Raw genomic sequence first — 25,116 nt, forward strand, 5'->3', positions numbered from 1 at the left:
CCGTTAAAGTTTTTCCAAAAATTAGGAACTTTAATCATTCCTTAAATCTCAGCCCTTAACCTAGTCTGGCCAAATATTTCACCAGCAATGAATTATCTTATTTAAGTAAATTTAGCAGGAGCAAATAATTTACAGCATTTAAAAAAAATAAGTTAATTACTTTTTTTTTCTACATTTAACATTTTAGCGGTCACATGATAAGGTCACTGAAGGATTTTACTCCAGTGTATAGCCTGGATATCTTGTATGCATAATGTAAAACAAACCAGGTCTTCGGGAAACCGAGATACAACATAAAACACACAGCACTATGATATTTGCAAATAAATCTTGAAATAACTCATAACTCAAGATTGTTTTATGTGAGCTCTGGAAACCGCAGTGAAATGGTCCAATTTTACAAAACCTTTCAAAAGCTTGGGACACTTATTTATTCATATTTTTTTAAAAAAAGTTATGTATGTATACAATTTGTGAAATAATTGCTGTAGTTGCACTACAACATTTAGCGTTATGTAGTAACAAGTTCCATTTCTATGTCATTAAAATCAGAAATAAAGTTGTGTTCTATTAAAAAAGCCTTAATGTGGACTTGGTGTTAGTCCAAAGGTTGGGATAGAGGAACAGAAAATTCATCTCAAATGCAGTATAGTACGAAATGCACTTTATAATGGTTCTTTAAGTAAAACTGATTAACATGCACTCACTGTATCATGTTTTTCGAAAGTTTTTTTAGAACTACTCTTAAACAAGTGTCAAATATGTAGTAATTAAATATGTAAGTCTATTAATTACACTAAGATGATTATAATAGTGCAATGATAATCGCTTGTTTTACACAGAATCCACAAAATCTCCCTTGCCGGTAAGTTTTTAGGTAGTTATGACACTGAATAGAGGTAATCAATTTTTAAAAAATTTACATATATAATAATTTCATGGTTCATAATGGGACATTGTACACACAGATACACTATTGTTGCTTATGCTGGGCATACACTATACAATTATCTGTCAGATATCTGTCCAATCTGGCTGGTTGGAATAGAAATCTGGTAATGTATGGGAGCAAATGACAATTGACTATATGGTTTTAAACACTTGAAAATGGACAAAGACGATTGTTCAAATTGATTGAATTTGTTTTATTTAACCAAGTTGTCTGGATGACCATTTTTGTCTGTTTTTCAGTGTTTGTGAGATAATGGTTGACTGTCATTTGTTCCTATACATTACCAGATTTTCATTCCAAACAGCCAGATTGGACAGATAATTGTATAGTGTATGCCCAGCATTAGTAGAAGTGAGGGTTGTTAACAGAAGTTTCTACTTGTCTGATATAGACAGACAGGCGGGTATAAAGTATATTCGCAATGCAAAAATGTTAAATGTCAGCAGTTTGGAGGGAGCTTCCACTAAACTAACTTTCATTGCTATTATATAGGACAGTGATTTTTAAACAAAGAGGATTAATGCACAATTCTTATCTTTACGTATATAAACACAAACACAGCGGTCAAAATGGGCTTGTATACCGACTGTTTCACTTGTAATTCTATCACATAACTTACAATTTCCATACCGTCCCTTCTACATTTGCACCGAATTTTATATATCTAGATAGATACATACTGTATATGAGAGATATGAGATAGATATAAAATATATATATATATATATATATAAAATAGAGGATCAATATTAGACACACATATAGATAGATACAAGATAGACAGGTGGATGGATAGATAGATAGATAGATAGATAGATACAGCGGTGAAACTCCCAAAGACAATGGAGACGCCTTACTCCGGTCGCCAAGCCCTGAAGGGGCTCCTCCAGCTATGGCATGTACAGCAGCACTTGTGTGGTTCACATAGGAAAACGAGTGTGACCACTGATCTTCCACTGCAGCTCTGCACCCGCGGCCCCTCTAACACCTGGCTAGGAAGGCTCCCGCCACTGCTGCTGCACAGTGAGCTGGGACCCGAGACACCTGTCTGATCTCCTATCCCAGTATTTACACACGCAACATATTTGTTTTCTCTTTTTTGGTGGGGAAGGGGCACCAAATTCTAACTTGCCTCCAGGCGACTGGGATGAATTTACTCCCCTGGATAGATAGAAAGATAGATATATATAGATATACAAAAAGTAAGAGTATGTACTTTCATTATAATATCCAAAAATTAGCAGTACAAGTTCGATAGCCATCTGTATCGCCGCGTCAGTTCAGGTCTACCCCGACAGCTGTTACAGTGCTGTGATCACCTTCCTAAAAGAAAGCCACACAAAGTTCAACACCTGTATAAGTACCTGGTAGAAAACCTGTCTAAAATCAGCATAAACAGGTTTTTTGTAATTATGCTGATTTTGGACAGGTGTTCTACCAGGTAATTATACAGGTGAGTGTTGAACTTTGTGTGGCTTCCCTAGAGAAAATTGTGCATTGCACCAAAACCGCTGTCGGGCTAGTCCCACCATGACATGGCGATACAGATTAACATAAGCTTGTATTGCTAATTTTTCCATGTTATGTTTAGGCCATGGTGTGCTGGTTTATTGAATTTTCTGGTTGGATAGATATGAGTTAGATATGAGACAGATATAATTGTATATATATATATATATATATATATATATATATACAAAGTCAAATGGCTGGCATATATATATCTCCTAGATGGATAGATATGATAGAATAATTTGAATTCTGTTTAATTTTTTTTATTTAACATTTACCTGGAATTTAATGATCAATTAATTGTAATGTATATTGACTGTGTGTTCCATAAATGTATAATGCTGTATTTCTGTTGACTGTACTATGATTGATATTTCTTATTGATATGCTTCAATAAAGGAGAAAATTTGACTTAAAAAAAAAAAAAAAAGATAGATATGAGATACAGATATAACATAGACAGATAGATAGATAGATAGATAGATAGATAGATAGATAGATTAGATGAATAGGATAGATGGATAGCTAGATAGATAGATAGATAGATAGATAGATAGATAGATAGATAGATAGATAAATAGATAGATAGTTGTAAGAGAGAAATATGGAATAAGAAAAAAAGGCTACACAAAGCAATGTGCAGTGTTCACCAAATATACACTTAAGTATTAGATATACTTAAGTGTATATTTGGTGAAGACTGAACTGATTATTTAATTGGTAATTATAATATAGTCAGTACACATTTGTAAACATTTATTTGATGACATATATATACATATTAATTAAAACTAAAATGTAAACATTTATATCATTAAAATTAGTTCTTTATAGCTGAGTATATTTTGCATTTATATAGAAGTAAACAGTAATATAATTAACCCTGTTTTCATTTGCAGCTCAATATCCTAGTTTAATATAAACTAATCGCACAGTAGTAACACATTTTTATAAGTGTATTATTAATATATATGTACCCACATCATAACAGTGTCATAATGAAACAATTAATATTTGTCCAACATGTTACAGTATAACAATTAAGAACACTACACACATAGGTAAAGCAGTGAGAAAACAACAGTAAGGTGCCTTTAGACAAGTCCATGCACTGAGGCTGCTCCTAATCACAAGCTGGAACCACGACCCTCACACATAGGATAAGGGGTACTACTCACAGCACTTCCAAGTCACGGAGAGCACGGAATGCACCATCTTCAATGCAGCTGAGCTGGTTAAAATCCAGTTGCCTGTAAACAGATGAGGAGGATCTACGTAAAACACAAGCATAACGGTTCAGCGAAGTCAATTCCTTATGATCTACAATGCTAGGCCGCTCTAACTAGGAGCCTTCCCTCTGCCACTCAGTGTCCTAGCCCTGGTGCTCCGGACAGAAACAGTAGCTCTGGAAAAGCTCTAGTAAATAATAACTGCACCTTATATTAAATGCAAAAGGAATGCAATTTCATTACATCAAGTAAAGTCATCCATTAAAAGCTCTCAGCGTCATCTCGCTGAAACAATTTCATTAAGGTAAAGGACTGTAAATCACTTAGTGTCACATGTATCCCCTCAGTGACCTAACTCAATCCATTTATCAGAGAAACCAGCTGCATGTTAATTTTACTATCTTTGGCAAGAAAGGGAAAGATGCTATTCTTGTTTAATATGGCTGTTTTGCCTAAGCCTTGTACGCTGCTTCCTTTGTGCAGCTTGGGGAGCGAGATCACGTTAAAGTACTCCAGCTGTCGTGCTGTACTTTCACTCCAGTATTGCTGAATGTCACTTTAAAAATCACAGATGCATTTAAGGACACAATATGCATGTTGGTCTCTGGGGTAGAATGAGGTCTCTTTAATCTTTATCATAATCAATCTCAACAGGAAATCTGACAGCATAATGTCTTGAGAAGTAAGGAAGATACAATGCCAATGATCAGATACAATATAAAGATAACAAAGATGTAAAAAAAACAATTTCTTACAGTGGTAAAACCTATTAATTTAAGGACATGGACATTGAGAACAGACGACAGCACTGAGGGTCCCATTTATTAACGATGCATAACCCCTTTAGTGCTCGCTAAAGGGGTTATGTCATCCTTTCTGTATTCAACAAACAGCGCTAATCTAAGATTAGTCGCTGTTTGTCATAGCATCTAAAGATGCTACAGGTCACGCATGCGTACAAGAGCCCCGACGTTGGGTGGAAGGAGCAGGACAGGGGCGTAGGGTTCACCCCATAGGGAAGGAGCGGTAACAAATGCCATCTCAAGATGGCGAATGCTACCGCAATCAAGCTCCGAAAAAATTATATTTTCGGAGCTTGATGAATTCTGTCCCCATACTAGTGTATGGGGACAGCGGGCCATTCCACAAGAGAAAGGTAAGCAGGAGATATCTGTGATACTAGTGTATGGGGACAGCAGGCCATTCCACAAGAGAAAGGTAAGCAGGAGATATCTGTGATACTAGTGTATGGGGACAGCGGCCATTACACAAGAGAAAGGTAAGCAGGAGATATCTGTGATACTAGTGTATGGGGACAGCGGCCATTACACAAGAGAAAGGTAAGCAGGAGATATCTGTGATACTAGTGTATGGGGACAGCGGGCCATTCCACAAGTGAAAGGTAAGCAGGAGATATCTGTGATACTAGTGAAAATTTTCATTTTCACCTGCTATGGTAAAAACTAAGTGATGATGAATAGGCCCCTAAATGAAAAATGGCGCTAGTATTTACGTTCGTTCATAAATGGGGCCCTGAATGCTGTATGACTCTCCAGATATGAAAGGTGGCAGACACTCTAGAAAAAAATGTTGAGCGTCAGAACCCTTTTTATATTTAGTAAGTCCCATTTATCAGGAACTGCTACACATAAGGCTGCTGTAAGAACTTTCACACACTTTAAGACTGCTTAATAGAACTGTGACACAATGACTGGGTGTAAAACATGGCCGTTCTCCAGCAATTTCCCCAGCAGCACCTTCGCTTCAGCGGGGCCTTAAACTCCAGCTTTTTTCACATTCTGTACTTTCTTTCATTCGTTTTCTTAACTTTATATTTTGTAGAAACTCTTAAAGAGTTTTAAACTCTTTTTTTAAATTAGGTTTTTCATACAAGAACAAATAACATACAAAAGAAAAATTCTGAAAACATGTCAAGCAGAGAGCGTGGGTAAAGTACCTGTACATGACAAAGATAAAAATTATAGTAGTGTACATGCAGAACATAAAGCCTACAAAACCGTCATAATATAAATTACTATCTACAAACTTAAGTAGACTTTGGCTCGTCCTCAAATTAGCTCCTCATGAAGGAGTTCCAAAGGAACCAGTGGCTACAAGAATCATATTATGGATGGAGGGAGGGGGGGCATTGATAAGCATGGGGGATGGGAGCTAAAGGAACAGGGGGAGTGTTTTTTCAAATGTCATGACATCAAAGGCATTACCAACCTAGAAACTACTAATGATCATCTTATCAAATACAATTCCAAGAGTATTTCCCCTTGTTCCTTACTTTATAAACTACACAGTCAGGATGCAAAGTGCATGGCACTGGCAGGTACTGTATAAAATGTTGGTGAGGATAGCCAATTCCAGATGTTTTGACCAATATAGCTGTGCACACATATCTCTGGGTTCCTGAGCCAAAGCAAAGTGCACAGCCTAAAAACATACCTTCTTTGCAGCTACAGAACTTTCTGACTTATAAAAGTGAATTTACTGAATCCCTTCAAACTAGTAGAAAACAATAACCGAGTTTGTGCCTTACCTTTCTAATGCACAGGGATGTATTAGGAAAGGATGCATTTTAGAAAATAAGTACATGTAGATTCCTTGTTTGGGTCATCGTCTTTTTTTATTGTACACTAAACTCACTTTCTAATTTTTCCTATATCCACTTAGAAGGGGGGTGCACATACATTTGCTGGTTTTCAGGTATGCAGGATTATAGTCATGTACTGTAGTATGCAACCTACTTCCACGTTCCCATTTCCCTTCCTAAAATACTGCTAATTTAGGTTTTAAATTAACCAGGAGAGCAAAGAGGCATTGGGACTATCTTTTTTAAACGTCTCACTTTGTGCATATGTTTTTTATTTTTTTCATTTTTTTTTATTAAATCGGCCTAAGTGTTCACTTAAGTACAAAAGAATAATATAAAAGTGCAGTGCATTGAAGGTGCAGTAATGGGGGTTTCATATCCGGCTCCTCCGAGCAAACAGAGAGATCAAGTCCTTTTGCATGATTCCTGGACTTCCTCCCTAAAGATGCCTCATTGAATAACCTGTGCCGCTAAATTAAGTATTGTCTTTCCACTAAAGCGCAAAGGTAACTGCTCTTGGGAACCTAATGCACACCTGGCATGGAATGCGTCACTATAATTGCATCAGTCAGAGAAACTGTTTGCACCCCAGCAGATACCTCTACCTTTCAAATGAATGCTCGTCCTGTAACATCGGTGACATCTGTGCAGCAGTAGGTGTGTGATGCCAGAATACAGCACGTGTGCTGCGCTTTTACCCTCTCTGAGATGACTATCTCTATACTCATGGCACGTTAGGTTCTTATATTATCATTTAATGTCATGGTCAAATAAATTGTATATTATGAGAATCACTTGAATGAATGGACAAATCATTATTATTACATTTTAGGTCTATGGAGCCACAATGGTTCTGAATTTTAAGTACATCCTGTACAATTTCTCCTGGGAAAAAAAAGGACCGTAGTGAAACAGCTTTGATCTACAGACACTCATGCATAACACAGAACAGCTAAGAATAAAACAATAACAGTTATAAGAAAAAAAAAAAAAAGCAAGAAGAAGAAAAAATATCAAAATTGAAAGATTGCCATGATGGGATTATTGGCACCCTTTCAGGAATTCACATCAAATTGAAAAATAAACAACAGAGTTAGATTAAACTAAAAGTATGATAAATTAGAGTCAACTGTTATAAATTGTCAGTGCTCACATGCAATGCCGTAACTAGGGTGGTACAGGTCACCACAAGGCAGGGCGTGCTGTTTGGCAGTGCCTGTCAATTATAATCACTCTCACTTGTAGCTTTCTCTTCTGTCATATCCCCAGCATCTTCTGGCCATCTCTATCTCCATCTGGCCATCCCCATATACATCTTCAATCACATCCTCCAGGACTTGAACCGATCACCTCTCACATTGCAGTCAGACACCTTACATATAGAGCTATCTGCCCCTGCAAAGGAAGCCTGCAAATTCTAACTATACGAGACACAATATGCTTTCAAATCCTACAGGTGCAGCTTCACAAGCACTCTCCATTCCTTCCCCTTGAGATTACGCCCCTTTTTGGGTTGTGCGCTTTATGTCCTTATTTGATAGAGGGAGGGTACCAATGCACTTTCTGGCCCAGGGCATAAAAAAGTCTAATTACGGCTCTGCTCACATAACTTGAATTAATCAATGAATGACAGCTAAAAGGGCCACTTTCTTATTCTGTCACTTTGTCAAAATGGTGAAGACAAGTGATCTGTCTAAGAGCATCAGAAGTGCTATCTGAGAGCATCGGAAGTGCTATCTGAGAGCATCGGAAGTGCTATCTGACAGAATTGGAAGTGCTTTTATCAACACAGACAAGATCTCTAAAGGGTACAAGGCCATCTCCAAAGACCTTGGCATCCCCGTTTCAACTGTGCACAATGTTCTAAAAAAGTTTGCTACTCATGAGACTCTAGCCATGCAGACCAACAATTTGTTTGTAGGTGACAAAATGAAGCTTTTGAGGAGAACAACACCATACCTAAGGTTAAACACGGTGTAGGATCCATAATGTTGTGGTGCTGCTTTGCGGTCTTTGCTACTGGAGGCCTTGAAGGAATCATGAAATCAGAGGACTACCAATGCATTTTTTAGCGAAATGTGCTACCCAGTGTAAGATCATGGGGTTGAAGATGATGGGTCTTTTAGCACTTTAACGACACAAAACACACATCCAAAAGCCCAAAAAATGGTTGAAAAGCTAAAAATGGTCTGTCTTAAACTGGCCACCAGCAATGAGTCCTGATCTCAATCCAACTAAACATCTTTGGCGAGAGCTGACATCTGCCATTTGGAAAGGAATTCTGTAAACATTCAAGTGCTTCAACAAATATCAAAGGAAGAGTGAGAGAAATTACCAGTAGACAGGAGCAAAGAAGCTTATACATGGCTACAAGAAACATTTGAATGCAGTTATTGTTGCCAAAGGGTGTGCAACCTAATATTAAGGAAGGGTGCCTCAAATACTGTCCAGGATCATACTTTTTATTTTGTCTTTGACATTATTTTACATGTAAGTTGAAATATATATATATTTTTTTTTTTTTTGGTTCATGACATTGGACACCCTGATATTTTGATGATGCAAAAGTTGATACATTTCCATTTATTTATGAAGATATTGTACAAGTTGTACTTAAAATTCAAGGGTGCCAATAATGTTAAACGGAATTGTACCAATTGCATGCATACAAAGGTGACCAAGTGAGACAGGTGTAGAGAAGTAAAAAATTTACTTATATACATAATTAAATCCCGCAAATTACATAATTAAAAACATAACAAAAAAGGAGAGAGGGCCCTGCTTGCGTGACCTTATATTCTAGAGGTAATATGGGTAGACACTTAAGGGCAAGGGGAGCAGAGTTGGGGAATGCAGAAGCTGGAGATTTAGGAGGAGAGGTTCTTAGGCTAGTATGAAAATAATCGTTTTTAGGTTCACTTAAAGGCAAGGAAGCTTAATAGAAGTCTTATTGAGCGTGCAAGGACACTCCAGTTGTAGGGAGCAGTGCAGAAGAAAAACTGGAGGCAGGTGTGGAAAGAGGTCATAAAAGAGGAGGTCAGGAGGTAGTCATTGGTAGAGCAACATGGGCAGGAGGGAGTGTGTGTGTGTGTGGAAATGAGACTAGGAAGAAGAGTAGGTGAGGGCTTTGAAAGTGAGTCAGAGTTGCTTGAACTTGATATGGTATGAGACAGGAGCCAGTGGAGCTACCAACAGGGGGAGAGAAAATAAAATGAAGCATGTTGCTTATGGATTGGTGGGGGAAGAGGCAGGATATTGGTAGGCTGGCGGGGAGTAAATTCCAGTAATGTAACTGAGAGATAAGTATATGAATGAGTTTGAGTGGCTTTGAGGACAAGAAAGGTCACGATCCTGGAGATGTTATGGAGAAGGACGTGGTAGGATGGGAGAGGGACTGAATATGGGAAAAAAAAATTTATAGGGGACAATCGAGGATGAACTCCGCTCAGAGCACCTGGGGAACAGAGGAAATGGAGGTATTGTCAATGGATAGGGAGAGGGGGAGGAGTGGGGGCCTTGGCTGGGGAAAGGCAAGAACTTCTGTTTTTGAATGTTGAATTTAAGGAAATGCTGGGTCATCTAAGAAGAGATGGCTGAGAAGCAGCAGGTTGCACAGGAGAGGGGACAAGCGGATAGTTTATGGTATGAAAGGTAATTTTGTGTGTTGTTGGACACAGGTGAGAAGAGATGTAAAGGGACCAAGGACAGACCTGTGGGAAGCACCAACGGGAATGGGGAGAGACTGTTAAGTCACAGAGGCCCATGGAGTGGAGAATTTGCTGGTGGACAGGGTGGTCGTCTGTGTCAAAAGCTGCTGTGTAATAAAGAATAAAAATAGAGAACTGACCTTTGAATTTAGCAAAATTATACATTATTTTACAAAATGGGGCAACTTCATATGAACTCCTAATACTCTGGCTTGCAGAAATCCCAGACGGTTCATGTGTCATGAATATTCTGTTTTAAAATAAGATTTGTGTTTATCATTTATTTGCATGTACAACATCACTGTACAAGCACAGCTGCACTATATAACTAAAATGATCTGGCAATTTTTATGATTAGAGCAAACCGGAAAATATCTGAATGATGTTCAGAAAAACGGTTTGTGGCTTTAATACATTTCCCAGGTGGATCTACAAAGTTGGTGACTTTCCTCTGTTTAATAGTTGACTGTTGTATTATCTTGTGAGACCTGCCGCATCAGTACATCCTGGAAGAGGAATTAAACATACAGAAGACCACCCCAATACCGCAGGTGCTGGTTTTATTAAAATAGTAATTTTTATAAGTTTGGCATTTTATACTGCATTATTAAAACATTTATATGGTGGTTTTCCCACAAATTCTTTATAATTACAAGCAGTATTGGAGTCAGATGCAGTTATTTTTGAATGTACTGGACAATAGTGTGTGATGCTGAGCTGGGCGTAAAGGGGGAAGATGGACAGCCAGTGTACAGTAAGGGAGTACTTGTGTGAATACAATTGAGGCAAACCCACACAGACACGCTTGTACACCTGTCAGTGGCTATATCATTTGTGGCTGTCGGAATGCTGGTGCAAATACCCGCTGATGATGATGACCACAAGCACTAACTAACTGCAGTGTGACCTCTGAAACAGCCTGTTTGGTGTAGGTGTTCTGATGTACGTTTGAAGCATATGCTACTAACCTGGTTAGGTGTAGGTGTTATGATGTACACCTGGGGCATATGCTACTAACCTGGTTGGGTGTAGGTGTTCTGATGTACATCTGGAGCATATGCTACTAATCTGGTTAGATGTAGGTGTTTTGATGTACATCTGGAGCATATGCTACTAATCTGGTTAGATGTAGGTGTTTTGATGTACGTCTGGAGCATATGCTACTAACCTGGTTAGGTGTAGGTGTTATGATGTACACCTGGAGCATATGTTTCTAACCTGGTTTTGCATAGGTGGTTTGATGTACGCCTGGATCATATGCTACTAACCTGGTTAAGTGTAGGAGTTCTGATGAATACCTGGAACATATGCTACTAACGTAGTTGGGTGTAGGTGTTCTGATGTACGTCTGGAGCATATGTTACTAACCTGGTTGGGTGTAGGTGTTCTGATGAATACCTGGAGTATATGCTACTAACGTGGTTGGGTGTAGGTGTTCTGATGTATGTCTGGAGAATATGTTACTAACCTGGTTGGGTGTAGGTGGTTTGATGAATACCTAGAGTATATGCTATTATGCTATTAACCTGGTTGGGTGTAGGTGTTCTGATGTACGCCTGGAACATATGCTACTAGTGCATCTTGAGATAAAACTTATGGGCATAAAGACACTATTATTACACAAGCCATTTCAGAGCACATTTTATATGCACAACTCATCATAACTTTAAGGAGTAATATGAAAATACAGTTTGTGTAGTGGGTCAGTTTTGGTGTAATTGACAGCATTAAAGACGTGATTGGCACGGGTGAGTGAGAAGGGCATTGCAGCATGGTAATACCAGTGAGTGAGGCAATAAGCCAGACAGAAGACAATTTTATATTGTGACTAATATTTTCACTGTTATGTGTACCTTTGTTGTTTGTATATTTTTCAATTGTACATACGAAAAATAAAGAATAAATATTTTGATAAATAATGTATTATGCTTATTGCAACTCCAATAAAAACATTTTTAGTTTTTTTTATAATTAATAAGACAGAACCACCATATGCGACCAAGAGTACCCTTCTTTCCACAGCCCCTCCAGCATTTGTGGGAGGAAAGAGGGAAATAGCATGCAGACGTGAAGGCACCAGGTACCAACAGAACATGCGGTTGAAGGTGTTTTCTTTAATTCTCACGCATATATACACTCTCACTAGTTCAGAGATGAAGAGCTATACCCGAAATTAAATTGGACTTGAGGGTTTGGAGTGTGGAGGGGGCAACGTTTAACGGAAGGGCCTCCGCTTTACCTGCGTTTATGTTAAAGTTAGAGAGCTGGACATAATTATGCACCTCCAAGAGTAGGGAAGGAAAGCGAGGTAAGGAGATTTTTTGACCATAAGGAGGATGTCGATGATGTATAGAGCCAGTTTATGAACAGCAGGGCCATCTCAAATCCCAGTTATTATAGAGGTTCAGACGAACTCTGGCGGCAAGGGGCTCCATTATCAGGGTAAAGAGGGGATAAGAGGCATCCCTGCCTCATGCCATTGTGGATAGGGAAGGTAGTGGGAAGGAAGTGGAGATGAACCCATTAGCGAGGACCATGGCTATAGTGAAGACATGTCCCAAAGGAAATTTCCTTCGAAAACCAAAGGCCCAAAGGGTGAGATGCATGAAGTTTCAGTCTACTCTATCAAAGGCCTTTTCTGTGTCGCGACCTTTCACTAGCTAGATGGATAAGAACAATGTCTTTGCGGGTATTATCAGCTGTCTGGCGACCGGAGATGAATCTGGTAACAGCCACAAGTCTGGAGGCCAACATTTTCTGGTCGATGTTGAGAAGAAAAGTTAGCCTATAGCTCCCACAATTTCCACCCTAGTGGTGGCACAATTGAACTTGCTACCTGAAAAAACGATGTTATAGAGGTCAAGGAGTATAGGAGAGAGGGCAGACTGAAATTTCTTATAGATAAAGACGGTGAAGCCGTCGGGGTCCGAGGCGGCAAAGGATTTAAGTGATTTTATATCGGTGATGGACTTGTTCAGGGACAGCAACTGCGTGGTAGAGAGGCAGGGCAACCCACAAGATGAGAGATCGCTGCCATAGAGGTAGTAAAGGTAGAGGATTACTCAGTATTACTTTTAAAGATATGTATTGTCCCTATGAGATAAATTGGAGAGAAATAAAGTACCAGCCAATCAGCTTTTAACTATTGAGAAAAAGGAGTACAAAATTCAGAGCTCAAAGAACACAAATGATAAATAAAACCACAATAAACAATCAATATATGTTCCCTTAGCGTTGTGGTTCCTCCTGTGGAGTTTTTTAGTTTCTGTTAGTATATTCCGTCTGTTCTGAAAAGCATCCACTCCTCATCATATACGTTGTGACATGTGGAGAAAGAAAAAATTGCCAATATGTCAGTCACCTATATTTGTTAACAGAGACAGGGAAACCGGATGTGTCAACATGAAACACCCCTATATGAAAGGTGCGTACCCCACTCACAAGGGAAGGTGGCTAATAATTCCTAGAAAGGTATCTTTAAATTCCGGATTCACCTAGTGTAGTGTTAAACCAGTAATTTGTGCAATCTGCATACCATAACTCAATTTATCAAAAGAGAGTGTATACTTATAACAGTTTATTTTAATGTAAAGATGGCGTACCCCAACTCACTGTAAAAGAGGTCACACTCTGCACATCAAGGTATCTTTTATGATCAACGGTGTTATATCCCTTGAATTCTCTGTATAATCCACCCTGGGAAATATATCTCAAGACCAGAGGTGGATAATCCAAAAAAGCATTTATTCATATAAAACACAAGTCCAGATCAAACAGAAAAAAAATGGAATAAAATTGAGGACAATAATCAGTTGCAGATAAAAAACAGATGGTACTGGGTGGTCATAAACCAATCCAATTACATAAGTAAAAAAAACACAAAAAGAAAAATGTGTTTAAATAAAAATAAAATATTAGATAAAAAAATCAGAAAAATCGCCCAATTTTTCAGCATAGAGGTACAAGATATATAACTTCCAAGGAAACAGTTGGAGTTCTCAAAAGCATACCTCCGGTGTTAAAGGGGTAAGTAGTGTTACAAGATTCTGTGACACTTTTTACCCCTTTAACGCCAGAGGTATGCTTTTGAGAACTCCAACTGTTTCCTTGGAAGTTATATATCTTGTATATCTATGTTGAAAAATTAGGAGATTTTTCTGATTTTTTATATAATATTTAAATTTTATTTTTACACATTTTTCTTTTTGTGTTTTTTTACTTATGTAATTGGATTGGTTTATAACCACCAGTACCATCTGTTTTTATCTGCAACTGATTATTGTCCTCAATTTTATTCCATTTTTTTCTGTTTGATCTGGGTTGTGTTTTATATGAATAAATGCTTTTTTGGATTATCCACCTCTGGTCTTGAGATATATTCCCCAGTGTGGATTATACAGAGAATTCAAGGGATATAATACCACTGATCATAAAAGATACCTTGATGTGCAGAGTGTGACCTCTTTTACAGTGAGTTAGGGTACGCCATCTTTACATTAAAAGAAACCGTTATAAGTATACACGGTCTTTTGATAAAGTGAGTTATGGTATGCAGATTGCACAATTTACTGGTTTAACACTACACTGGGTGAATCCGGAATTTAAAGATACCTTTTTAGGAATTATTAGCCACCTTCCCTTGTGAGTGGGGTATGCACCTTTCATATAGGGGTGTTTCATGTTGACACATCCGGTTTCCCTGTCTCTGTTAACAAATATACAGTAGGTGACTGACATAGTGCCAATTTTTCCTTTCTCCACATGTCACAACGTATATAATGAGGAGTGGTTACTTTTCAGAACACACGGAATATACTAACAGAGACTAAAAAACTCCACAGGAGGAACCACAACGCTAAGGGAACGTATATTGATTGTTTATTGTGGTTTTATCTATCATTTCTGTTCTTTGAGCGCCGAATTTTGTACCCCTTTTTCTCAACATTTTTTGTATACATTGTTCAACTATGTGGAGTGGGTGATATCCACATGAGTTTGGGGGAACATTTCAGGCTGCTTTGCGCAGTAGGGATTGACACTTTCATTCTTGTTTGATACTTTAATCAGCTTTTAACTATCATGGTACAGGCTGTCCTTAAAAAATGACAGAAGCTAATTGGTTGGTACTTTGGGCCTGATTCAGACCCACTCGCAAGCGGCAGTCCGCTCGCAAGTGGGTCGATGTTGTGCACTGCGCATGCGCACGACGGTGGGAGCTCCGTCGTGTGCATGCGCCAGACGCGACGAGTGAAGGACTTTCCTTCGCTCGTTGTGTCTGATCACAGGGGGCGTGCTGTCGATGTTGATTGACATCACGCCCCCTTTGGTGGGTGTGCCGGGGGCGTGCCTCCCTGACAGGGGCGTTCCCAAGGGAACGCCTACCGTCAGAAGCCGGCCCACTGACATCACTAGTGATGTCAGTGGGAGTGATTTTGGCTCTGATAGAGCCAAAATCACTCCGGGACTTGCGGTTGAAAAACTCAACTGCAGGCTCCGGCTCGCAGTGGCGATGGTCGCGATGGTCAAGACCATCGCGGCCATCAAACTGCACGCTCGTATAGGCTGTGGGTGGTGACCCACAGCTATACGAGTGTCCAGGAGGATGCTCCATAATTATGGAGGGCGGCCCTCATTCAGAGCGTGCGCTCTGCTCAGAGCGTACGGCTCTGAATGAGGGCCTTTATCTCTCTCCAAGGCTTGATACATCTCCACTATAGTCACCTCTCCTCCTATTCATGGAATTTCTCCTAACCTGATTAAGTGTACTGCTAATCATAAAATAATAATAATAATAATAATAATAAAACACAAACCTGCATTCAAGTTTATAACTGGGCAAGTATTAAATGTTCCGGGATTAGATGACATGAAAAAAAAAATGCTAATTCCATATAACAGAAACTTATAGCTGTTTCCGGTAAAGCATTTGGTTATGAACCCATTGTATGTAATAAAGAAGCTCTGCATCCTGCTGCAGCAGCTCTCCCATTCTGCAGACTAATGCTACCCAGCAATTAACTAAATTGGCTTTTTATTAAAGTGATAATATAGATGTACAGTACAATACTTTAACCTCCTGGGCGATCTATCAAAGTCGTTTAAATTGCTCAGTGGCATGAAATGCATCTCTTAGTGCAGCACCAAAGAGGAATTGCTTCCAGACAAATTGGCAAAATCTTCTTTTATGCCATCAAATTTGCCTAATGCAGTCTGTAGGTTAATCCCCCCCCAAAAAAAAAACAGGGCGAGCTGTATGCCCGAATCTTATTATCCTTAGCTGTCGATAGATAAATCATTGCTGACACAGCATCTTCTGAATCATTCCGGAGAGGAGACATCATCCAGGATATTCACCTCTCTTTAGTTTTAAAAGATGCCACTTAAGTGCCAGATGCCGTTTAGCATGGCTGAGCTTAGATAGCGTGCTTCTTTTTGCTCATTTTCAGATGAGTGTTATCGCCGTTCCCATTAATGAGTTAGGATAAAAGAAATGAAAAAGGACACAGAGCTAGGTTAAAGAAAATCAATGGAATGGATTAGGCTAATATACAGTCCTAATGGGTATATCATACATTCTCAGGATGGGAGAGAGTTTTCTGCCATACAGTATGACTAGTCTCTGTAGTCTGTATGAATTTGGGCACCATTACGTGTATTTCTTTAACCTGAGCCTAAGAGTAATGTAATATATTGTATAATGAACACTTTTACTGTGTAAAGTATATAAGGACATTATAAGTCACTGAGGAATTTCTTATATCACAATCAGGTAAGGGATCTCCAAGGTAAATCATAAGGGACACTTTATTCCTTTTAATATACAGGTTTTTCAAAAGAACACTAAAGTGATGACCTCACAATTCACTGTGTATACGAATATTATTTACTGTACTTTGGGGTCTATGTACTAAGCCTTGGAGAGAGATAAAGTGGCTGGAGATAAAGTACCAACCAATCAGCTCCTGTCCTTTTTCGAACACAGTTTGTAAAGTGACAGGAGCTGATTGGTTGGTACTTCATCTCCATCCACTTTAACTCTTTCCAAGGCTCAGTACATAGACCCCTTCATACCTATATTAGCAGCACATATGTACTATACGTATATTAGCATCACTAGTGTATAACTGGGTGGTATTAAGTGGAAGAAAAATAAAAAGGAGTACTCCTATGTCCCCTACCAAAGTAAAAAAATCCCTTAATTAAAAGCAAAAGACTCATGAAGATCGATATCTCTTATAGTCATGGCTGATGGAAAAAAATATATTTTGATTTTTGTTTTTATTTGCCATATTTATGTGCATAAAAGAGGTAACGTGTGAATGCAGTGTGACAAATCTCTTACTAAATGACCATGACAGTTCAAAAATTGTTTCCACAATAATTCTGGTCCATATATTACAATTACATTTTAATGCAGTCAAATATTTTTGGAAATTTCCTGTGCAATTATGGTCACATAATTGGTCACAAAAGCTGAATAATCCTAGTGTTTCTCAAATCTGCATAACTAGGATTAATATATATATATATATATGTATGTATATATATTTTTACAACTTGATAAAGGGTCCTGAGCAGACCTGAAATGTTGCTGTTTCTTGCACCAAATAAACTCAAGTAGTTTATTCATTGTAACTGTATCCAGAGTGCCGTTCCTTTCTGCACATATATCATCCGTTTGATCTGGAACCTGAAAGAATCTTATCTATCTATATATATAATAGTCTTAGTGGGCGGCATACTCCTTGTAGTTATACAATCACTGGTGCCCTCCATAGAATGCCCCTGCATGGAATAGAATCAAAGGACGGTGGCTCTCGGATAAAAACCACGGACTAACAGCAGGTCAGTATTCCAACGTTTCGATGATTTAATGCATCGCCATCAGGGCAAAGTAGTACAAAAAAGCAGCATGATTGAATTATGATTTTTGTGTGAAAAGGAGAAATAAACATTTGGTTCTCTAGTACGCTGACTCTGTGACTTGGAACAACGATGCTGTAAGTTGATTACTTAAGCAATTTATGTTGTCACTCTCCTCTGATTGCCTTAAAGTGCATTACATTAACTAAATGAAAGAGAGCCCTTACCAATTTACTGTTCCAATTAACCTGAAAATTCTACTTCAGCTTCCTACATTTTATGTTTGTGAAAATGTGGAAGAAATTCTATTAGAGGCAGTATAACAGCTGCCACGGACACTGAGAAAGGTCAGTGGGACACACAATTTTGTTTGGAAGGAATCTGGCGGCTGGGATGTAAGGAGATTGGATTGAGTCTACAACATCAGTAGTGACATAGACAGCATATATGCAGTATGATGCAGGGACATGCAGTCAGGGTAGGCATACTCATGAGATTTGATATAAAAATGATTAAAATAATACAAAGAAGATATTTATAACTTATAAACATCTTATTTGTTTATCATTTTTATAATTAACACTCACCAGCTTTGTGGAGCTCCCTGGGACTGCAGGCAGACCAGAGAAGAGGCAGCAACAACTCAGCCTCGCTTCTGTATAGTCAGACACTGCCCTGCGCCTCGGACGTGAACCCCTTAATGTTAGGGACGCTGGTATAGAGGAGCCTTGGCGCTGGCCCGGCGCTTAATCATATATTTGCAAATGTATGCAACTAATACCTCTGAATTTCTATTATCATGTAGACTTCAAATATTTTTTTCTGATATTATTGCAGTGGGCTGGAGGGAATACCTTTTTCTCTGTGGTTCAGAGCTAGGGGCAAGGCCACACCACAGGCAGTAAGCTACACAGAAAGAAAGCTAATAGAGACATGTCTCTGAGAATGGGGATGGGGGTGTGCATTAAGCACTGATGGACACCTTGGATGTGTCATGTGACCAGGAAGTGCACTTCAGTGTTTAGAGTTTGGAACTCAGTCAGCAGCAGCAAGAGAAGATACAGTGATGCAGGGAGGAGAATTAATGGACACTGAAGCTTAGTGTAGTTAGGGGAGAGTTACAGTGAGTAGGGGGTGAGACAGACTCCGAGTACTCAGACCCATCTCCATGTGTGCCCGCCCATTGACCACACAGCACGTCACTGGTATGATGATACAAGAGTGCAGGAACACAAGTGACACAGAAGCTCTGGTGCAGGCCTTCACATTTCCATGAGTTCCAAGCATTCAGGTCCACTAATATATGTGTGTCTGTAACAGCAGGTCTTCGTGCAGAGCGGCAACAGGTTATCCTAGTCTGAGACAGGGGTTAAAGTGGGCAGGAACCTCTAATGGTAGGCGGAACTAGTTCCACCTCCACCACATCCCTGCACAGAAGAGAGCCACTCTGTCTGGCTGCAGCCGCCTCCCCCTTCTCAGTTTCCATTCTCCTCCGCCCACAGCCCACCCCTCCTGTCACTCACTTTGTGGGCCTGTGCCCCAGTGGCTCCTATTGCAGTATGGTGTATGTGACGTCATGCCGTCACTGCCACTGCATACTGCACTGAGTAGCCGAAAAGATGAGCAGGGGCCAGGGCAGGCACCAAGGAGAGCTGCTGCTAGAGGTACATGGGAGGGGGGGGGGATACGCTTTTGGTGGGAGTGGAGACAAAGGGGCAGGTAGCTGCTGTTAGAGGGTCACGGGGGTCGTAAACTGCTGGTGAGAAAGGAGACATGGGCTGGGAGCTGCTGCTAGAGGGACCTGGGTGGGGGGAGTGGGTATAAGCTGCTGGTGGGAGAAGAGGCACAGGGGCAGGGAGCTGATGGTGAGGGACGCAGGGGCAGGGAGCTGCTGGAAAGACACAAGAGGATAAGCTGAAGAGACACAGGGGGATGATGTTGGAGTGAAGACGCGAGAAAGGTACTGGTGAGATGCAGGGGGTGGATGATGCTTATGAAACACAGGAAGATGGCACTGAAGAGACAGTCGGGGTGGCGTTGGAGAGACGCAGGGGGGATTGAAGCTGGTGAGACAAAGGGGGGATGAAGCTGGTTAGAGACAAGGGGGATGAAGCTGGTGAGATGCAAGGGGATGGTCCTAATCAGTAGCAAGGGGGGTGGCAGTGTAAAGATGCAGAGGGATGACGTTGGAGAGACATAGGAGGATGTCTCTCCAGGATGTTTGTTCAGATTTTACCTTACCCCAAATCGTACATTACTATGTATTACCTTGTATGAAGATTGATTATTATTCCTACCCAAACCGGTGGCTACCGTACCACGTGTTTTTTTTATATGCATACTGAATACTGGCTCAATACACTGTCTGCCTAGGGAGGCTCAATTTCTTCAGAAGTTCCTTATTGCAGAGAAAGCGAAGGCAACACATAGGGGTTGCAAAAAAACATGGGGCACCCAAGTGACAGTCTTGTTTGTGGGGACCCCATAAAAAAACCTCAGAGCCCGGGCAGAAAATAATTAAGTGTTACAGAACATTGATGATATAGAACATCTTTTTTTATTTTAATTGACCTAACATTGTAAGTCAGACTGGCAGGAGTGCTAAAAAAGCATCTAAAATGTATTTCACACTGTCAAAGCCCCCAAAGACAATTTTCACAGTTGTTCTGGCCTCCCAGTGTAGCTCTACCTATTGGGGGGGGTTTGAGATAATGAGTTCCACCACCTCTCTAAGACCACTTTAAGCCCTGGTCTGAGACATATTTTCCCCGTACATCAGTGCACTACTAGTGTCTACTGGTTCAAATATACTCAGTATACAACAATTCTGCTGCAGAGGATTAGATTGTTCCGTTTTGGCATATTAAAATTCACATGTTGGCTGAAACCTTAAAGCTCATAAGCAGATAGGTTAGCAATGCCATAAAAATAGGTGTTTTACATTAACAGTCAGTGAAAAAGTTAATAACAGTTTTGGAATCTTTTCGGGGACATGAATTAAACAGAATCTAAGACATTCCCTCTTAAAAATGCAAATGCTTTAGGAAAATAAAGTCAAATTAATGTTCAATTTTGTCTGTCTTCTACTTTAAAAAAAAAAAAAATCCCATTGTGACTGTTAGGAAAGCACAGAGTGCCCCCCAATTCAGTCACTGACAGAAATGTGAGAACATATGGGAAAAAAGTCCATATTTTCTTTAAAAAAAAATAAAAAAATTATTGACTCGCACCTAGCTGGTAAGACAATAGTACAGATATATAGGGAGCACAGAGGAGGTTAAAGCTGTGCTTAGGCTATGGTCATTTGCCAGTGCCTGTGCAAAGCAAGACTGCTGTTCTGACTGAGTAAGGAGTGACTCACGCAGGGCTAGATTAACAATGGAGAAGTTGGAACTACAGCCCCAGGCTTCCTAATAAAAATAGGCCTGTCATCATCAAGCACGAAAATGACCAGCCGCCCAGCTGGCTCCACCGCCGTCCATAAATCATTAGTATTAAAATTGTATTTTAATTTTCCTTATAGTTTGATACCTTTTTCTACTTTAATGTATTTCGGGAGACATTGGGTCTGCTAGTGTAGTGGGTGTACAAGCTCACATATCATTGGCCACACCCACACATCACTGGCCACACTCACACACTACTGGCCACACTCACACACTACTGGCCACACTCACACACTACTGGCCACAACTTCTCTGCTTCTCACAACAGGCCCTTGACCATTTACAGCCCCAAACTGATTCCACCCTTAATCTGGCTCTGGACTCACCAGCTATTGTAGAACACCAAGTTCCAGAATCACCCTCTGCTGTCAGATCATACTGAAGAGAGACTGGTTGTTTAACCCTGCTCTTAGGCAATGGTTTTACCAGATCTGCCAGGTCAATTACTCTAACTAATCAACCCAAACAGCTCATTGCTTCACCATTTACTCGTCGTCTACACGTCCTCGGAACCACAAGGCAACAGGTGTACACAGACTCACTGTGAATTGTTAAATAAGTAAAAAAAAAGTGACAGGCTGCCCTACCGGCAAGTGTTTCATTCATATTTCATGCAACAGTAAATTAGGTGAATTTAAAAAAAGAAGAAAAACATAACACAAAAAAAAAAATATCACTAGTAAAAAAAAAAAAAAAAAGATCATCATTGTCAATTCCAGGAACTATTCACTAAATCATCGTGAATCAGATGATAATGAAGGAAAGCGATAACAAGAGATGACTGAACACCACGTCAGTTAGGATACATATAACAGATGGAGATTATACGTGAATCAATATATCACTATTATCTACTTTGTTCGGTACAGATCTACATGTGACAAAACACTTCTCACATATGCGGCTCCGCTGTTTAAGGAAGAGAATGAAGACAGATAAGAAAGACTTTTATTTTTTTTAACAATCTTGTGCCCTAATGTATTTAACAACAAAACACATCTCCTCTCTCATTCTGATAGGCCATCATGAAAATAGGCACAGCTTGGTATGGAAGGATGTACTCTTGTTCTTATTATGTAAAACCAGCAAACGATCCATATGGTTTATTTTATACCTGTACCTTGTTTCATGCCATGCACAATGAGAGTAATATCTGGCACAGTCATCACTGCTCCTGATCCCTGAGGTTGCCAACAATCAAAATACAAAAGAAAACCAAGAAAAGAGAAGGTTTTATTTGCTCACATTTTAATATCAAATATAAAACGATTTATTTTATTTTGAATAACTGTAGAATAAATACTTGTCTGGAGTCCACGCTGGAAGGGATATAGGGCCTGAATCACTACGGGTCGCTATTCTGCTAATACGCACGCAACGCAATTGCTAATATCAGCGGTTCTATGTAAATGTGTTCATTCGCATTGCGATCTCAGCCTGACATAAGGACGACCACTTCCCCTTACTCACATCCGTATACTTTGGCAACATAGCAAAACAATCGGTAACATGAAGTAACATCGGACCCATACGCACAGTTAAGAAAGCCAAGACCCTACGCAGGAATTGCTAACTTCTGCGCACGCTATGAGACCTCAGATGGCAGCTGGTATCGCAGTGGCTAATTTCTGCATGCCCCTGCAATGGCGTTGAAATGCGCTGGCACGACTGAATTCGCCCGACCACCCCCGTCACCACCCACAAATGGCACTGTGAATCACTCTGTCTTGGGTCTGCGTAGTTCTGCTTGCAGTTCTGAACGCAGCGTCTGGCTAGCACATGCGCACTGCGATGCATGCGCAGTGCAAATTAATTGACCGATTGCGTGTGTATGAGCAACTGCGTTCCTTGCTGAATCAAGCCCATATTTCTTTATCATGATTGACCAAGTCATGGCTTTCTTTTTTTTTGTTTTACAATATTACACCTACAACCTTGTTGGTTAAAGGATGCCTATCACAAATGCCATACAGTATATTTCAATATTTTGTTAAGTTACTTTAATTCATTTTTTAATTTTTTTTCGTTTTACCAGTTTTTAGTTATTGCACTTGATTATGTTTAAATTTTTTCCCCACTCCCTGAAATAGTGACAGCGTTGAAGGCATTCCATATAATGTCACTGATGGACATTAATATTGGGAGGCCGGTATCTCTGACATTCTTTATAAGTATACTTATTCTACATAAGTATACTTATGTAAAACAATCATCAAATTGTTGAAGATTGCATGATACATCTGCAATTAAATGTCTGGAAGGAAGTGTCCCTCTTATGTTACAGGATAAAGGTGTCCCTCTTATATTAAGGAAATATTAACATAATTATCAAAAGTTATACCCCATCTTAAAAATGGCCATCCTAGGATCACCTGGATCCCCTCTGATGGCAGTGTGCTGTCTATGAGCACCAATAGATCAGGTCAGCAGGAGAAAGGAGAAAACAGTGGGAGCAGGAACTAGTGGACTAATAATGAGCGTGCAAAACGCATCAAGTCACCTGACGAACACGCCACCACAGTACAGTGTATTTTCGGTATACTTGGTATTTTGGTGTGTGGTATAACTTTAGATATTCCATCCAAAACCAAATTTATATTTAAACTTAAACTATTGATCTGTTGAGATCACTGAAATTTGCTGGTTTTCTGAAATATGTACCACCCAAAACTAACAAAAAAAAAAAGAATATGTGAAGTAAATAAAAAGTACACAATGTATAAAATGTGAAAAACTAATAAAATATATATATATATACTGAGGCTATATTTAAAAATAAACATTATTGAGGAAATGTTTTATACATTTTTTTTATAGAGGATATTTTTCCCCCTCTCGTAGTCATTTAATTGGATTTTCCCCTTCATCGACTTGCCTTGAAATATACGAGACCAGATGCTTTTCTGTACCATTGTTTTTGAGATTGCATCTCTATTAAAGCATTTAGGCTTCAAATTAAGCAATTTGCTTTTTCGGAACTGGTGAATTTTTTACCATTGACCCCAGAATGGGCCATCTTTGGCATTCTCACAACCACCTCTACAATTTCACCAGGTTGACATACACTGCTTTTGATTCCCTCAGCCATGGCGACAAAATGTATATTACAGCAATGGATGCACTCTTCCCCTACCTCTATGCAAATGTTTAAAGAAAATCTTTTGCAGGTGTTCAAGATGGACTGGTTAGAGATGTCCTTACATAAAGAACGTCTGGAGAAATTTTTCTCTATATGGGAATCTTTTATTGATACTTTAAACATCTCAATAAAACTACAAATTCATAATTGTTTTAGTTCTACGTTATGGTACGAAACTAGAGTGTTTCTATCTGATCCTTCTATCAAATTTGGCTAAACTAATGGCTCATGTTATAGGTGGTTTTGGGCTACAGGCAATTTATCATTCTCCCCTCCCCCCTTTGTGCTTTCTTTTCTTCTATTTATAAATATTTCAGTGTAATTAATATGTGTATTACATGATTTGTATAAATTTTCTTGTGTGAGGATATATTCTCTATTATTGATTTGTTGCATGATGTCAGCAACATTGCTATTGCTCCCACTGTTTTTATTATTACTATTTTGTATGTTTATACAATCTATTGTATCTAAGTTGGTGAAAAATTCAAACAAAAACATACTAAGAAAATAAACAAACATTATTGTAAATTTGGAGTTTTTGTGAAAGTAAAAAACAAACAACTAATAAGGGGCTACCCACCTCTGAAAAACACTGCAATTCACAAAAAAAAAAAATAAAGACTTAAAAAAAGATCTGTCTGGGTATAAACCTGCAGCCTCTGA

At 39.2% G+C, this 25,116-nt stretch overlaps 1 protein-coding gene across 3 annotated transcripts in view; it reads right to left on the bottom strand.

Moving 5' to 3' along the window:
* Positions 1 to 25,116, bottom strand: part of SLIT2 (slit guidance ligand 2) — a 336,221-nt gene that overhangs the window by 114,505 nt on the left and 196,600 nt on the right. For all 3 annotated transcript variants that reach the window (XM_088450628.1, XM_088450627.1, XM_088450629.1), the window contains exon 6: positions 3,643 to 3,714. In XM_088450628.1, coding sequence (XP_088306754.1) covers positions 3,643 to 3,714 — 72 coding nt within the window. The remainder of the gene's footprint in view (positions 1 to 3,642; positions 3,715 to 25,116) is intronic.

The sequence above is a fragment of the Taudactylus pleione genome, unplaced genomic scaffold, assembly GCF_031769625.1.
Source record: "Taudactylus pleione unplaced genomic scaffold, aTauple2 ptg000520l, whole genome shotgun sequence".
Taxonomy (NCBI): Eukaryota; Metazoa; Chordata; class Amphibia; order Anura; family Myobatrachidae; genus Taudactylus; species Taudactylus pleione.